Source organism: Oncorhynchus keta, chromosome 9, assembly GCF_023373465.1.
Source record: "Oncorhynchus keta strain PuntledgeMale-10-30-2019 chromosome 9, Oket_V2, whole genome shotgun sequence".
Lineage (NCBI taxonomy): Eukaryota > Metazoa > Chordata > Actinopteri > Salmoniformes > Salmonidae > Oncorhynchus > Oncorhynchus keta.
The window spans coordinates 18,937,168-18,955,583 of NC_068429.1; the positions used below are offsets into that span (position 1 = coordinate 18,937,168).

The window sequence follows — 18,416 nt, forward strand, 5'->3', positions numbered from 1 at the left end:
GACACTATGAATAATGGAGAACACAGCGCGGGGCAGAGAGGATAAGTTCTCTCGGCAAGGCTCCTTTTTCACAGGGCTTTCTCCTGTGGGTCACGTGAAGCCAGTAATTTTTCATGAGCAGAGCGTGTTGGCGGCCCTGCCCCAGGAGGAGCGCTCCTGGCCAGACAGAGCTCCCTGCGGCCCCAGCATCCTCCTCCCGCAAACCCACACACCAGCCAGTCCAGTCCAGTGTACCCAGGGGCCACTGCGCGGCCTGCCGCCACGGGTCAAATGAATTGTCTTACACCTCCAGAAACTCAAGGAAGCTCTTACGAAACTGAAGGCCAGGGAAGCGGATGAATAAAATATGCCCTCAAAAGAGAAAAAAACTGCAGGAACGGAGGAAACTGAAGAGGTGGATTGCGACGTGGAGGAAAAGGAGCCAAAACCGAAAGGGAAGAGCAAGTCTGACGCCAGCGGAGACACCAAGCCAGACGGAGCGAAGAAGAGGAAGAAACACAAGAGCCCAGAGGAGTCTGACGAGGAACCAGAGAAAGAGAGGAAGAATAAAGGGGAACGCCACAATAAGGTGAAAGAGAAAAAAGAAAAGAAGAAAAAGAAAGCAGAAGATGATGCAGAGAAGAGGGAGGGGGATGAAGTGATTGAAAATGAGGAAGAGGGAGATGACGAGCAGAACAACAATGACACCATCGAAACCAAACCCAAGAAGAAGAAATCCGAAGAAGAGGACATGACTGAGGGAGAAGTTAAGGAGGAAAAGAAGAAGAAAAAGAAGTCGTCTTCTGAGGGAGACCAACAGGCAGAGGAGGAGATGGGGTCCAAAGGCAGGAAGTCCACAGATGGAGGGAAGAAGAAGAAGAAAGCTCAGGATGAGGAGCCCCTCTTGGAAGATCAGGAGGGAGAAGAAGAAGACTCCAAGAAGAAAAAGAAGAAGAAGCCGAAGAAGGGATCGGCCGACAGCGATGAGGACAAGAAAGACAAGAAAGGGAAGAAAGGGAAGAAGCCCAAGGCCAAGCAGGTGGATTACGCTGAGATCTACTACAATGAGCTAATGACCTACCAAACAGACTCCTCCGATGGCTATGAGGAAGAGTACCACAAAAAGAAAGGTAGGACCATGGGACGGCTCCCAGCAAGGGCATGACAGTACCTCTACATAGTTCAGCTGTAAGTCTGGGTTGTAAGGTACTCCAGTTCTAAGCAGTGCTGTATTCTGAAGTGGCACTGAGTTCTATTTCTACAGCCAAGCTGGACTCTACTGTGTTGTTGTAGAGCCTGTCTTGGGACCCCTCTGTGATTGTCCCTGGATGAAAGCTCAGTGTGTTCCACATGAATGAAGGCCGACAGCTGCTTGGAGTCAGGCTGGGGCCAGGGCCTAGAGCCAGGGTTGGGAGGAAAGGTTGGGGTAGAGCTGAGAGCAACGCTGGGGCCAGGAGCAAGGACTGAGACCAGACACACACACACACACACACACACACACACACACACACACACACACACACACACACACACACACACACACACACACACACACACACACACACACACACACACACACACACACACACACACACACACACACACACACACACACACACACACACACACACACACACACACACTAAGCTGGGCCTTACTGAAAGAGCTATAGCAAGCCTTTCAATAGCTCACTAAAGACCATTTTCCATTTAAAGTAATACTGTTCTGCTCTGTGACTGTGATGGAGATGCAGTTTGGGTTAGTGGTGTCTCATCATTTAAGGCCTAAGGAGGATAGGTGTCTGTCTTCTCAGTTACCTGGCTTTGATAAAGTGAGGCTTGGCTGAAGGCTTGGCCTGCTAACCTAGGCTCCAAAAGGAGAACTCTCTATCTTCTACACATATCAACTCAGGTTCAGCAGGTCATACCATTATCACATCTCTTGTTATAATAATTTATCAGGTCTTTCTCTGAGATCAGGTTTAATCATCTCTCTTTATCAAGTCTTTCTCTGAGATCAGGTTTAATGATCTCTCTTTATCAGGTCTTTCTCTGAGAACAGGTTTAATCATCTCTCTTTATCAGGTCTCTCTGAGATCAGGTTTAATCATCCCTCTTTATCAGGTCTCTCTCTGAGATCAGGTTTAATCATCTCTCTTTATCAGGTCTCTCTCTGAGATCAGGTTTTATCATCTCTCTTTATCAGGTCTCTCTGAGATCAGGTTTAATCATCTCTCTTTATCAGGTCTCTCTCTGAGATGAGGTTTAATCATCTCTCTTTATCAGGTCTCTCTCTGAGATCAGGTTTAATCATCTCTCTTTATCAGGTCTCTCTCTGAGATCAGGTTTTATCATCTCTCTTTATCAGGTCTCTCTCTGAGATCAGGTTTAATCATCTCTCTTAATCAGGTCTCTCTGAGATCAGGTTTAATCATCTCTCTTTATCAGGTCTCTCTGAGATCAGGTTTAATCATCTCTCTTTATCAGGTCTCTCTCTGAGATCAGGTTTAATCATCTCTCTTTATCAGGTCTCTCTGAGATCAGGTTTAATCATCTCTCTTTATCAGGTCTCTCTGAGATCAGGTTTAATCATCTCTCTTTATCAGGTCTCTCTCTGAGATCAGGTTTAATCATCTCTCTTAATCAGGTCTTTCTCTGAGATCAGGTTTTATCATCTCTCTTTATCAGGTCTCTCTGAGATCAGGTTTAATCATCTCTCTTTATCAGGTCTCTCTCTGAGATCAGGTTTAATCATCTCTCTTTATCAGGTCTCTCTGAGATCAGGTTTGATCATCTCTCTTTATCAGGTCTCTCTCTGAGATCAGGTTTAATCATCTCTCTTTATCAGGTCTCTCTGAGATCAGGTTTAATCATCTCTCTTTATCAGGTCTCTCTGAGATCAGGTTTAATCATCTCTCTTTATCAGGTCTCTCTCTGAGATCAGATTTAATCATCTCTCTTAATCAGGTCTTTCTCTGAGATCAGGTTTTATCATCTCTCTTTATCAGGTCTCTCTGAGATCAGGTTTAATCATCTCTCTTTATCAGGTCTCTCTGAGATCAGGTTTGATCATCTCTCTCTCTCTCTCTCTCTCTCTCTCTCTCTCTCTCTCTCTCTCTCTCTCTCTCCCTCCTCTCCCCTCCCTCTCTCTCTGTCTCTCTCTCTCTCTCTCTCTCTCTCTCTCTCTCTCTCTCTCTCTCTCTCTCTCTCTCTCTCTCTCTCCCTCTCTCTCCTCTCCCTCTCTCTCTCTCTCTCTCTCTCTCTCTCTCTCTCTCTCTCTCTCTCTCTCTCTCTCTCTCTCTCATTCTGCACTCTAATGAACATGTCATCCATACTGGTAAACACAAGTGGCAACAATCAAATACAAATAGAGAACATATGTCATTGATTGAACACAACCACTCAAAACTGATTTAACCTCTTTCAAATGATGTGACACAACCAATATAAGCCAGTTCAGAGAGCAAACAGGTTGTTGAAGGTGGGAAGGAGAAAGTCTGAGAATGGATACTGTAGTACAGTGCATTGTAGGCTGTATACTGTACAATGGACAAATTGTATGGCCCTGAACATTGTGCTTTCCATTTATTAACAGTACCGACTGCTCAGTAGATGTTGACTGGTTGCAGGTTCATATCAACAAAGAACATTTTGAGCTACTATGATAGAACATGTTTTCGTTCATCAAAAGACAATGACGGAAAAATATGAATATTTTTTTAGATTAAAAATGTACTTCTCCCTGAGAATTGTATGTTTTGAACAATGTGTTTTCTATTTTTCGGTTTATTGTTTACTGACTGCTTGAGAGTGTGTATATCATTTTGATCACTTTGTTTATAAACTGTTTTGAGGTGAATGTTTAATTTTGCAAGAGGAGTCAGAGGTTATGTAAATAGTGTTTGAAGATGAGGTTTTGTGTTTAATGTTTTCAGGAAATGGAGCAAGGTTTCAGAAATTGTGATTTAGCAATTGAGAAAAACTGTAACCATGATCTGCATGTTACCTAATGCTATTGACAGTCCAGGGGGTTTTACCCAAACGCCTTGGTTACATTACTCTATAGCCCAAGCTCTATCCTATTACCACCATGTGCAAAAAAGGTGCTATCTAGAATCTTAAAGGGTTCTTTGGCTGTTTTCATAGGAGAACCCTTTGAAGAACGCTATTTGGTTCCATGTAGAACCCTTTCCACAGAGGGTTCTACCTGGAACCCAGAAGGGTTTTTATCTGGAACTAAAAAGGGTTCTACCTGGAGACAAAAAGGGTTCTTCAAGGCGGAAAGCCAAAGATTTTTCTAAGTGTACTTTACCTTCAGTTCTCAGTCGTATAGAAAACGCCTAATAAAGCCTGGTGAAGCATGATGAAGCCTGATGAAGCATGATGAAGCCTGATGAAGGAAGAAGACATAATATAACAAAGGAAATCATTCGGGAACCTATAACAATCCAGGTTCATATTGTTTGTATAAAAAGAGCAATGAAATGTAATCACACCAGACTCAAGGAATTATAGAAAGCCCTTCCACTGACTTACAGCTTTAGCAGCAAAACAAATACATCTACACATGCTTTAGTCACAGACATAAACACAGAGAGACGGGTGTGGTGGGTTCCAAACAAACACAGTCACACGATACTGAGGAGTGTTCATCTACCTTCCTCCCTGTCTGTTTGGAGGCTGTCAGTTAGTCAGACAGACAGACAGAGTGAGAGGGAAAGGGAAAGAGAGAGAGAGAGAGAGAGAGAGAGAGAGAGAGAGAGAGAGAGAGAGAGAGAGAGAGAGAGAGAGAGAGAGAGAGAGAGAGAGAGAGAGAGAGAGAGAGAGAGAGAGAGAGAGAGAGAGAGAAATCCAGCTCTGAAATGTGAGAGAGAAAGCCTTAGTAGGCTTGCAGCCAGGCATGGATTCTCCAACGGCAGATCATCTGCAGTGAGTTCCCTGGCAGCCCTCTATGGAAGGAAACATAATGCTACTAATTGCGCCATCGTAAAAGGCTATCAACATGTTTTCAGGTGACACACTGCCAGTTCTTATGATCTTACTTTTATCCTATTTGTTTATGAAGCCTGGTCAAACTTATGGAGAAATAGATTGGACAGGGTTCAGGCCCAATGTTTAGCTGACGCTGTAAAGCGAGGTCATGCCCACAAGCAGAAGGACAACATTTTTAATCTGCGTTTCAGCAGGGCTTCTGAATAGATTGTTGTGTTGTGGGCTCAACTAATGTATCAAATCAACTAATGAAATTATGCCCCCCTCTCTCTCTCTCTCTCTCTCTCTCCCCATCTCTCTCTCTCTCTCTCTCTCTCTCTCTCTCTCTCTCTCTCTCTCTCTCTCTCTCTCTCTCTCTCTCTCTCTCTCCCTCTCTCAGTGTATGAGGTGGTGACTGTCACAGGTGATGTGAGAGGGGCAGGCACAGACGCCAATGTGTTTGTCACTCTTTTTGGAGACTTTGGCATCACTCCCAAAGTGCACCTGGCCAGCAAGTGAGTTCAATGGTATTTTCTCCTAATGCATATGTCAGCTCTGCGGTATTACTAAAAATAAATGCTGGAATACATCACTTACTATAATGAACTACTGACTCACAGAGGGTCAGGGTTATAAAAGGACCCCATCCCAATCATGTTCCATATTATCTTATAAACGTAATCCTCAACTCAAAATGCTCTGTCAATATGTTGCAATCTTTAGTATTCATTTATTGCTAGCATTGAATTATATAAACTGTGAATCATTGACAAGGCATACATTTTCATCCTAATTCATGAATGTACAATTTGGATGTTGTGAATGGGATGTACAATGTGGAATTGTACTATTTGTGCAGAAAAAAAAACATTTTCTATGCCAACTGTTACTCTTTAACCTTTAACCTTTGCATTTCTCTCTGATTCTTCAGCACAGAAAAGAGGTATTTTTATCGGTCTACCTAAGGATGATTATTACAGTAGGATTACCTGTGTTGTGTTGCATTGTGGGTATGAGGCTGTATAAGAGTGCAGTCCTGTAACTTTAACCACATGAGCCTCACATGAGCTGACTTAGTGATGCTGCTCTGACCTCAACTATCAAATCAATACATTTATCAAACCACAAAAAAAGCTACTGATCATTTTAAGAACTGGCCTTATCACGTTTGCCAGATGGTCATAGAAATGATGTGACTGATGGATACGATCCATTATGAGAGGAAGCAAAGCTTGCAATGCGTTTGATAGAGGCCTGGCTAAAGTACGGGATGCACTCCGTACACATAATGGACACACAGAGTATCTGGAGTAAGGAAGAACTACGTGACATGGCCGGTCTTCTTTTCATTTAGAGCAAATGAAAGAAGACCACGATGTCATTTCCAGACGACACACTAATCTGTGTCGTAATATGAGGACCCATAGTACAGGGACTGTTATCATGCAAGTCGCAGGCTCTCCTTATCACTACACACCCATGGATACGCAGATAGATTTACACGCATACAGTATCCTGTACCTAGGCCTCATCTATAGTACAGTTGACTACACCTTGTCACTCACACCTGGAAGTCCTGTCATTCTCCCCCATCACATTAGACACATTGACTCAATATGTCACAGAATATACAGATGAACATACGAAGATACTGTATATATATACAAATGTACAGTATGTGCATATAGTATGTATGCAGTCTGCTGTGTATATTCATGTTTTCTAGGTCCATGTGTCAATGTGTAATTCATTACAAATAGCTGTGACATATAGCTTTATTGTTATTACCTACATTACAACTGATGAGTACAGTTTCACCTTACTCAGATATAGCCGATGTCCTGTATGTTCTACCTGTATTATGGAATGATCAATGAACATTTGCATCATGATACAGGTAAGTGGAAGCTCTGGTTTTCAACAGGTCTGCAAGATTGGAACAATCAAGGCAGAGCGAAATGCAACATTTTGGAATTCCGATGGAACTGTGCAGATATAACTGTTCAAGTGACATGAATTCCAAAGTTTGCATTGGGGTTGATTTGTTTTGTCAATGTCAGTTTGAATTTGTTTTGCAGGTACATTTTAGACACAGTGTTGGACAGTCATTTAGTCCTTTAACTCATTTTGCCCTTTATTTAGGGAGTGCAGGCCTGGCATTATCACATAGAGTTGAATATTCACCATCATTGTGGGCAGGGGAGCATTAAGAGACATGTGGGTCAATGACAATGCCAGGTCTATTCTTTATTGTCGGAGGGTATCGTATCTGATTCACCACGGATGGCAGAGAAGGACCTGCCGCAGAGACACCAGCTATCTGTCACTGTCAGAGGTAGAGGAGTGGGTAGAGGAGTGCCAAAACCCCAGACTGTCTCTGGGCAGGTGTCCGATTCTACCACCCTGTGACAGAGACAATAGTAGGCTGGCCTATGCACATGACACTTTTGATCTGACGCTGAATAGGATTGTCTTTCAGGTAACACTTTATTTGATGGTTCATATGACATGAATATGACATGAATATGACATGAATATGACATGAATATGACATGAATATGACATGAATATGACATGAATATGACATGAATATGACATAAGACCTATCATGAGGTGTCATGTACATTCAAGACCACTCATGTCAGAGAAAGTGTTACCAATATTTTAGAGGGGGCAACAGAATACTGGGATTCTGCCACCCTTACCAGCCTGGCAGGAGATCCTCATTGTGCCTCACACTAAGTGGTCTAATCTGTCAACAGCTGCAATTGACCAGATCTATCTTTATCCCTATTTATCTTGTAGGCTGTCTCTCTCTCTTGCTCATGCTATCTTTTTTTCACATTACAGAAGCCGAACGGCATTTGAGAAAAATAAGACGGACGTGTTCCGGATTAAAACACACAATGTTGGGCCCTTGAAGAAGCTGAGGTACAGCATGGCTTATGGTGATGGCATCATGGTGACTGGTTTAACTTATAGTACACTACATTAACAGCATACTGTCCTGTAGTCGCCGACTGAGTTTATAATGCCTGTGGGGGATTTCCTCAGAATGATCACTGAGCGTGAAGCACCATCTGTTCACTGGGGGGTGTGATAATGATGGTGCTAGAGATGGGATCTGGGTCACATCCCAGTCTTAAAACGTGAGGAGACATAGATTGTCTGAGTGACTGCAATGCCCTGGGTGTTGGTAGTATCCTAGAGTTATATCTTTATAGGAATAAAAAAAATTCAAACATCTGAAAATCGGATGTGCAAAATACAAGCAGTTTTACATCTCGACCAGAGATGGGCAACTTTTATGGGGGTGGGGGCCACAGTGGCTTGTGGGTCTGCGTATCCACATCCACCCCCCCTATTTTAGTGTCCCTCTCCCCAGTCCCCTCGGTAGTTGCCCATCCCTGCTCTAGACCATCTTCATTATCCATTCCAATGTGTTCTGAAACTTTCCAGGGCTAATTGTCAATTAACCACTACCTAAATTAATAGGCCTACAATTTCTCATAACATAGGATATTTAATCTGTAAGATGCCACTTTGGGTGTCATTTTATCTCTACAAAACTGAACTTAACTATGCAAAAAAAAGGCCTACTCACAATGTCGTAGCAGGACTGGTCAGTGGTGTAGTGGTACCTGGAGACGTGAGCATACTTCTCCAGGTATTTCCCAAACGGCCCGCATGGCGAAGGAAAGGCACCATGTGTGAAAAATGACATTTTCCTGAAGTTTTAAATGTGTTTTCTATAGATTTGTCAGGTTTTCACTCTCAAAATCACACTTTCTATGGAAAAACTACAATAATGTGATGTTAAGTCGACAATACTGCTTAAACCACATCAGAAGACCATTTTTGAAGTCTGGGGAAAATCCTCATGATGTCGTTCTGCCAGGTAGGCCTACTTTTAATTGGGAAGGTTTTTTGGGAAAGCATTCAGAAATGTTCAAAGAGCGCATGAGGACTGAAATGCACATGGCAAAGATTCAACCAAGACTTCGGACCAAACTTTTTAGATACCTGGTTTGCGTAACCATTGTTGCCTTAGATAGAATTTACTGGCAGATATCTACCCTACCAGCTACCAATGTCTTTCTTGTGTGAGCTGCTCCATATTTTGCGAAAACTAGACTATGTGTGCGGCGAGTATGTGAATATATGTCACATACTTTGCGTTTGTGTATGCTACTTTGTGCATGATTATTCTCTATTGTACTACATGCAAACACTATACATACAAAAGTATGTGGGCACCCCTTCAAATGAATTCAGCCACACCCATTGATGACAGGTGTATAAAATCAAGCACACAGCCAAGCAATCTCCATAGACAAACATTGGCCGTAGAATGGCCTTACTGAAGACCTTCAATGTGGCACTGTCATCGGATGCAACCTTTCCAACAAGTCAGTTTGTCAAATTTCCCTGCTAGAGCTGCACCGGTCAACTGTAAGTGCTATTATAGTGAAGTGGAAACATCTAGAAGCAACAACGGCTCAGCTGCGAAGTGGTAGGCCACACAAGCTCACAGAACAGGACTGCCGAGTGCTGAAGTATGTAAAAATCGTCTGTCCTCGGTTGCAAAACTACATTGTTCCAAACAGACTATGGAAGCAAGGTCCATGACCGAGCAGCACCACACAAGCCTAAGATCACCATGTGTAATGCCAAGCGTCGGCTGAAGTGCTGTAAAGCTCACCGCCAGTGGACTCTGGAGCAGTGGAAACACATTCTCTGGATGATGAATCACGCTTCACCATCTGGCAGTCCAACAGACGAATCTGGGTTTGGCGGATGCTAGGGGAATGCTACCTGCCCAAATGCATAGTGCCAACTGTAAAGTTTGGTGGAAAAGCAGTAATGGTCTGTGGCTGTTTTCATGTTTCGGGCTAGGACCCTTAGTTCCAGAGAAGGGTAATCTTAACACTATAGCATACAATGACAGTCTCAACGATTCTGTGCTTCCAACTTTGTGGCAACAGTTTGGGAAAGGCCCTTTCCTGTTTCATCATGACAATTCCCCCGTGCACAAAGTGATGTCCATATAGAAATGGTTTGTCGAGATCGGTGTGGAAGAACTTGACGGCTAGCACGGAGCCCTGAGCTCAACTCCATCAAACACCTTTGGGATGAATTGGAAGGTGACTGTGAGCCGGGCTTAATCGCCCCAACATCACTGCCCAACCTTACAAATGCTCTTGTAGCTGAATGTGGAAAACCTTCCCAGAAGAGTGGAGGCTGTTATAGAAGCAAAGGGGGATGAACTCCATATCAATGCCCATGATTTTGGAATGAGATGTTCAACAAGCAGGTGTCCAGTGTAATTGATACAGTGTAAGCCTACACCTCCACTCAGGGTGAGACTACCACATTTGGGGGTCCCCGCATTTGGGGAGAGGGGGTCAGCTAACTTCTGGCATTTCAACACATTCTGCAATGGTGCAAAGAGAAACATTTGCAGTTTTATAATGCTATCCTAGACATTCTGTCATGAGGCTAAGAGAAAATGATGCTGTTTTAAATCAAATTGTAAACTTTTTGCCATGGGGCAGGGATTTTTTGGATTGTTTTATAGATCATCTCATGTTGATCTACATTTGAAGTCAGAAGTTTACATACACTTAGGTTCTTGTAAACAAACTATAGTTGTGGCAAGTCGGTTAGGACACCTACTTTGTTCATGACACAAGTAATTTGTCCAGCAATTGTTTACAGACAGATTATTTCACTGAAAGTTCACTGTATCACAATTCCAGTGGGTCAGAAGTTTACATACACTAAGTTGACTGTGCCTTTAAACAGCTTGGAAAATGCCTCCGCTCAGGAAGGAGACGCGTTCTGTCTCCTAGAGATGAACGTACTTTGGTGCGAAAAGTGCAAATCAATCCCAGAACAACAGCAACAGACCTTGTGAAGATGCTGGAGGAAACAGGTACAAAAGTATCTATATCCACAGTAAAACAAGTCCTATATTGACATAACCTGAAAGGCTGCTCAGCAAGGAAGAAGCCACTACTCCAAAACCAACATAAAAACACCAGACTACAGTTTGCAACTGCACATGGGGACAAAGATCATACTTTTTGGAGAAATGTCCTCTGGTCTGATGAAACAAAAATAGAACTGTTTGGCCATAATGACCATCGTTATGACCATTGTGGGAGGAAAAAGGGGGAGGCTTTCAAGCCGAAGAACACCATCCCAACCATGAAGCACGGTGGTGGCAGCATCATGTTGTGGGGGTGCTTTGCTGCAGGAGGGACTGGTGCACTTCACAAAATAGATAGCATCATGAGGGAGGAAAATTATGTGGATATATTGAAGCATCATCCCAAGACATCAGTCAGGAAGTTAAAGGTTGGTCGCAAATGAGTCTTCCAAATGGACAATGACCCCAAGCATACTCCCAAAGTTGTGGCAAAATATCTTAAGGACATCAAAGTCAAGTTATTGGAGTGGTCATCACAAAGCCCTGACCTCAATCCCATATAAAATTTGTGAGCAGAACTGAAAAAGAGTGTGTGAGCAAGGAAGCCTACAAACCTGACTCAGTTACACCAGCTGTCAGGAGGAATTGGCCAAAATTCACCCAATTTATCGTGGGAAGCTTATGGAAGGCTACCCGAAAAACATTTGACCCAAGTTAAACAATTTAAAGGCAACGCTACCAAATACTAATTGAGTGTATGTAAACTTCTGACCCACTGGGAATGTGATGAAAGAAATGAAAGCTGAAATAAATCATTCTTTCTACAATTATTCTGACATTTCACATTCTTAAAATAAAGTGATGATCCTAATTGACCTAAAACAGGGACTTTTTACTAGGATTAAATGTCAGGAATTGTGAAAAACTGAGTTTAAATGTATTTGGCTAAGGTGTATGTAAACTTCCAACTTCAACTGTATAAGCTATTTTCCTGATATTCTACGCATTTTACTATCATATGCAATCAGCCGCCTACCACTGCACTACGTTGATACTAATGAATTGGGATTAAGAAGTGAGTTTAAACTATGCCCACTGAAAAAAAGTTTGTATAGGAATACCTGCAAAGCCTCCACTACACAACAGCGTCTTGTGTTCTTTCATGATATGACCTCTGTGAGAAACAAGTGTCGGAGTGCACCGTATTTTCTCTGGGATTTCTTTGCCACAACAAAAATCAGAAAATGGAAAATAAATTAAAAGGTCATTCAAGTCTAGGCTAGCAGGCTATCATTCCCGAATTTAGCTACAATATTAAGTGAGTGAGTGTTATTTTTTTTTTTATGTTCAGTGCTGTTCTCTGTAAAAAATAAAGTGTTTTAAAACTAGCCTCCCAATAAGCTGCCAACATTATGAAGGTGTTGAAAAGGTATGCAAATGTGTCTCCCTGCCAATGCTCTGAAAAAACCCATTAGGGCTATCATCTCAACATTCTTTTGGAGTGCTTCCTCAGTACTTTCCAAATGGTGGCAGCTTAGTTGCAAACATGGTAGCTCGTAGTTGCAATATTATGTTATCATATGTTTTTGTTTAACAGTGTTGTGTATCCTATAGAATGAGTTAGAATATCAGAAGGCTAATTGTTGGGTGTCCAATACTCCTCTCAGGAAACCAATGGTCCAACCCTCATGTCTTTTTCATAATCCGTTGAAATGTATTGGAGTTTTTACACTTGCAGGATGGACAAAATGACCAAACGGGACAAAAACTGGTTGGATCAAAATGTCCACATCATTTCGACAAAATAAATCAACGTGATGACATTGAATCAACTCAATGTGGAAACTTGACTGGATTTCAAAAAGTCATCAATTTAAGGGAATTTCCTATTTATTCATACAACTTTTAACCTAAATCCAATGGCATCATGGTGAAATGTTTTATTGATGTCATGTTGAATTCACAATATTTGACAACTCAACCATACGTAAATCAAAACTAGATGTTGAACTGACGTCTATGCACAGGGTGACTAAATCTAGAAAAATGCACAGCATCTTGTCATCTCGGAAGGATGCTGTGCTAGAATGAACTAACGTTACTTGACGTTACCTTACTTTGAACTCGTCATCTTTCTTCTCGAATCCACAGGACATAAAACAACATAGAGATAAGATCTACATTTTGAGACGTGACATGTATTTTCATATTTTAGTATACGCTTTTCATTGTAATGCGAAATTCCTGTAATTCTTTTGAAGATTTATAGCAAAAAAACACGTGTATCTCTTTGAAATGTAAACAGAGCACTGAGCATACTGCAAGCTTTTTATTTTCAAAGCCTTTTACATTTAATTTAATTCAGTTCATGTCATGTTAATTTATCTTTTTGAGACCCGCGGAAACAACTTTGTAGATGGCCACCAAAACATGTCAAATCCTCTACGTTGCTGTGAGAAAGCTGCACTGCTCTGTTGATGCTTGTTATTGGATGTATTATGTCACGAAATCCGACTTTTTGGATATACTGTTAATTCAATGTTAGAGAAATACATTTTTTGAACGATTCAGAACATAAATAATCATGTGTGTCTTGGTAAAATGTATTTTATAACATAAGGAAGTGAAATTTCATCACCAAAGTGAGTTTTCACCCACTATGGTCAGAGTGGGTGGAAATTTGAATAATTGTCAAATGAGGAGACGTTTCCTCCAGTACCTGACTGTCATTGTGTCCCCAGGATTGAACATGACAACACAGGTGGCTTGAACGCCAGCTGGTTCCTGGACCGGGTCGTGGTGACCGACATGAACCGTCCACACTTGCGGTTCTACTTCGCCTGCAACAACTGGCTGAGCCGTGAGGAGGGGGATGGCCTGTATGTCAGAGATCTGCTGGGCAGCCTCAACCCCATGGATGTCCCGAAACGTAGGTTACTCTGGAGTGCATACCTTTACACACAGTATGCTATACAGGTTAAATCCACATAGAAGATGTGTAGGCTACATTGCACAAGACTGTACTCTACAGTTCATACTGTCCACTGCATACCTATTGCAGTGAATACACTCTACAGTGTATGACGTAAAGGAAAACCCTTTCATTTAATATAATTTAGGAGCAGCATGCTGTATCTTGTGGTATCTTGTGGTATATGGCCAATATACCACGGCTAAGGGCTGTTCTTATGAATAACACAACGCAGAGTGCCTGGACACAACCCTTAGCCATTTACCGTCTAATATACCATGGCTGTCAGCCAATCAACATTCAGGGCTCGAACCACCTAGTTTATTATTTATAATTGTAGTTCTAAACTAGGTGGTTCGAGCCCTGAATGTTGATTGGCTGACAGTCGTGGTATATCAGACCGTATAACACGGGTATGACAAAACAGTTATTTTTCCTGCTCAAATGAAGTTGGTGAACAGTTTATAATAGCAATAAGGCACCTTGGGGGTTTGTGACTTATGGCCAATATACCACGGCTATGTATTGTATCCAGGCACTCTGCGTTGCGTCATGCTTAAGAACAGCCCTTAGCCATGGTATATTGGCCATATCCCATACCCCCTCGTGCCTTTTTGCTTAATTAACCCACACTTCATGTTCTTAAGCGTAAACCAAAATTACGTAAGTTACTCTGCCTACTGTTACTTGTGTGTAAGGTGCCCCATGGAGCCTAATCGGCTGGTAAGCATCGTAGTCCTCTTGTTACCATGTGACCTTCACCTTACAACTCCTTATTAGACAGAGATGGAGAGAGAGTAGGATGCAGGGTGCATGTCTCTTGGGGAAAAATGTCACCATAGTAGGGGACACAGATCATGCCTCTGCTCGTGCCTACTTTTCAAGTCTATTCAAGGAGACCTGTTATTCCAAACCAGACAGCTGGCATGGGAACACCCTTACTGTAGGCCCACACACACACACACACACACACACACACACACACACACACACACACACACACACACACACACACACACACACACACACACACACACACACACACACACAAGTGCGCACACACACAGTATATGAATATTTAACTTGGAAACTGTCTCATTGAGGATTAGAGGAACTATGGGCTGTCTGTCTGTGGTCTGTTGTGAGAAAGAAGGAGGAGACAAACAGAATCATGAGGCATGAGACTAGACATGTGAACAGAGAGAAGTTACGGTTAGAACTGAGAGGTTACGGTTAGAACTGAGAGTTCACGGTTGGAACTGCGAGGTTACGGTTAGAACTGCGAGGTTACGGTTGGAACTGCAAGGTTACGGTTAGAACTGAGAGGTTACGGTTGGAACTGCGAGGTTACGGTTAGAACTGAGAGGTTACGGTTGGAACTGAGAGGTTACAGTTAGAACTGAGAGGTTACAGTTAGAACTGAGAGGTTACAGTTAGAACTGAGAGGTTACAGTTAGAGCTGAGAGGTTACAGTTAGAACTGAGAGGTTACAGTTAGAACTGAGAGGTTACGGTTGGAACTGCGAGGTTACTGTTAGAACTGAGAGATTACGGTTGGAACTGCGAGGTTACAGTTAGAACTGAGAGGTTACGGTTAGAACTGAGAGGTTACGGTTAAAACTGTGAGGTTACGGTTAGAACTGAGAGATTACGGTTGGAACTGCGAGGTTACGGTTGGAACTGAGAGGTTACAGTTAGAACTGAGAGGTTACGGTTGGAACTGCGAGGTTACATTTGGAACTGAGAGGTTACGGTTAAAACTGCGAGGTTACGGTTAGAACTGAGAGATTACGGTTGGAACTGCAAGGTTACATTTAGAACTGAGAGGTTACGGTTAGAACTGAGAGGTTACAGTTAGAACTGAGAGATTACAGTTAGAACTGAGAGGTTACAGTTGGAACTGAGAGGTTACAGTTAGAACTGAGAGGTTACAGTTAGAACTGAGAGGTTACAGTTAGAACTGAGAGCTTACAGTTAGAGCTGAGAGGTTACAGTTAAATTTACAGTTTCAGTGACAATGGTCGCATAACTTGAAAGGTACCATGATGGCATTGTCTATGTGAAATATCATGACATAACCGATTCACTGTCAGATATGAATGAGAACACATACATACAGTACAATATCACTGAGTTCATAAATATGCTATGCTTTTTGATATTTGATCATTTTACAGTGAATAAGTACATAGTGAGTGTGTTCACTTCTGCTGAGAAGGGCAGCGGGACTGATGCTGACGTCTTCCTGAATATCTTTGGAGAGCATGGCGATACAGGTGAGATTTAGACTCTTCGTGTAGCTTAACTGGTCAAACTGAAGATATAGCTCTTTCCTGAGTTATTAGCAGTGAGAATACCAGCTCTGTCATTAGCGCTTTGATTTAATTCTATATCACAATACGGTTTCTATATAATTCAAGGGGAGAGACGGCTGGACAGTGACAAAGATAATTTTGAGCGAGGCACGGAGGACAAGTTTACTATTGAATCACCAAACCTGGGAAGGCTAAAGAAAATCACCATTGGCCATAACAACAGGGGCTCATCAGCTGGATGGTGTCTGGATAAGGTACACACACACACACACACACACACACACACACACACACACACACACACACACACACACACACACACACACACACACACACACACACACACACACACACACACACACACACACACACACACATACAACATGTTATCTATCTCCAGGTGGTCATTGATGACATGGGGAACAAGGAGGTGTATGAGTTTCCAGTGAATCGCTGGTTCGCCATGGACGAAGAAGATGGAAAGATACAGAGAGATGTGTTGGTGGGAGCAACACAGCCCATGGGTGAGCCCACCCATAGAATTACATATAGAATTATGAATAAATTATAGGATTTCTATGAGCCCACCATCATAATGACAGCACATTGAGTTCCAATATTCTATTCTGTATCAGATACATCAATCAGATTGTATGTTCACTTTAGTGACCTGAGTTTTTTATGGTCAGGTCACATGGTCTTAGTTATGATGGCTTTTATAGAATCTATTGAATGACCTATAACCTAACTACTCTGTGTTACTGGATCGCCAAAGCGGTGGTGTACAACGTCCAGGTGATGACGGGCAACGTGAGAGGTGGTGGCACCAACTCTAAGATCCACATCATCATGCATGGCACCAAGGGCCTGAAGAACAGTGGCAAGGTGTTCCTGGAGGGTGGAGCATTTGAGCGGGGGCTCATCGATATCTTCAACGTGGAGATTGCTGCACTGCTCAGCCCACTCAGTAGGGTCACCATCGGACATGACAACGGAGCAGTTGGGGCCGGCTGGTACTGCGAAAAGGTTCCGTCTTATCTGTGTTGTTGATGTTGAGGTTGTTGTTGATGTTGAGGTTGTTGATGTTGTTGTTGTTGTTGATGTTGTTGAGGTTGTTGATGTTGTTGTTGTTGAGGTTGTTGTTGATGTTGATGTTGTTGATGTTGTTGAGGTTGTTGTTGATGTTGTTATTGATGGTGTTATTGTTGTTGATGTTGTTGTTATTTTTGATGTTGTTGATGTTGTTTATGTTGTTGTTGTTGAGGTTGTTGTTGTTAATGTTGTTGTTGTTGAGGTTGTTGTTGAAGTTGTTGTTATTGAGGTTGTTGTTGATGTTGTTGTTATTGTTGTTGTTGATGTTGTTGTTATTGTTGATGTTGATGTTGTTGAGGTTATTGTTGATGTTGTTATTGTTGTTGAGGTTGTTGTTGTTGAGGTTGTTGTTGATGTTGTTGTTATTGTTGATGTTGATGTTGTTGAGGTTATTGTTGATGTTGTTATTGTTGTTGAGGTTGTTGTTGTTGAGGTTGTTGTTGATGTTGATGGTGTTATTGTTGTTGATGTTGTTGTTGAGGTTGTTGTTGTTGCAGTATTGCACATTTCATCATCTACATGTACCTCTTATCTACTGGTGTGTGTTTCTATGTTCTAACGTCTTTCTCTCTCTCTATGTCTCTGCCCAGGTGACAGTGTACTGCCCATTCACAGGGATTGAGCAGACGTTTCCCTGTTGCAAGTGGCTGGATGAGGACGAGGGGGACGGACTGATTGAGAGGGAGCTGTACGAGATGGTGTCCCTCAGGCAGAAGAAACTTAAGAGTGGGTGACTTATCCATTCTACATACACGTCTACTGTAACACACATAGGCTTACAGTTGGTTAAATAGATGTAGGATCTTAATTTGAACCAGTTTGCTACAGCAGAAAAATAATCCACAGCAACAGGAAATGTGAATTATTATGTGGAATATAATTCATGGACATTTTTGTAGGGGCTGATAAAACATTTTGAGTGGAAAAATCAGGTCTGAAATTTCAAAGTGGAAATTACAAACTTCAGAAGCCTTTTAAATGTCAAATACACTACAAAAGTGTACATTTCCTGCAAGTTCTTCTGCAACAGGGTGATCAAACAAAGACCCTACATCTGTAGTTGTAAGGGGCCAGTTCAGACATTGTACAGCAACACACAAATATGATTCCAGATGAGTTTACATCCTTTTAAAGAAACTCTTCAGCTGGAGGTAGGAT

At 42.2% G+C, this 18,416-nt stretch overlaps 1 protein-coding gene across 1 annotated transcript in view; it reads left to right on the forward strand.

The window, feature by feature from the left end:
- Positions 1-346: 346 nt before the first annotated feature.
- LOC127906092 (lipoxygenase homology domain-containing protein 1-like) overlaps positions 347-18,416 on the forward strand; it is a 40,416-nt gene continuing 22,346 nt past the window's right edge. Inside the window, exons 1-9 of the mRNA XM_052526030.1 lie at positions 347-1,109; positions 5,350-5,464; positions 7,800-7,880; positions 13,623-13,810; positions 16,029-16,127; positions 16,272-16,420; positions 16,567-16,690; positions 16,942-17,192; positions 17,849-17,984. Of these exons, the coding sequence (XP_052381990.1) occupies positions 347-1,109; positions 5,350-5,464; positions 7,800-7,880; positions 13,623-13,810; positions 16,029-16,127; positions 16,272-16,420; positions 16,567-16,690; positions 16,942-17,192; positions 17,849-17,984 (1,906 nt within the window). The remainder of the gene's footprint in view (positions 1,110-5,349; positions 5,465-7,799; positions 7,881-13,622; positions 13,811-16,028; positions 16,128-16,271; positions 16,421-16,566; positions 16,691-16,941; positions 17,193-17,848; positions 17,985-18,416) is intronic.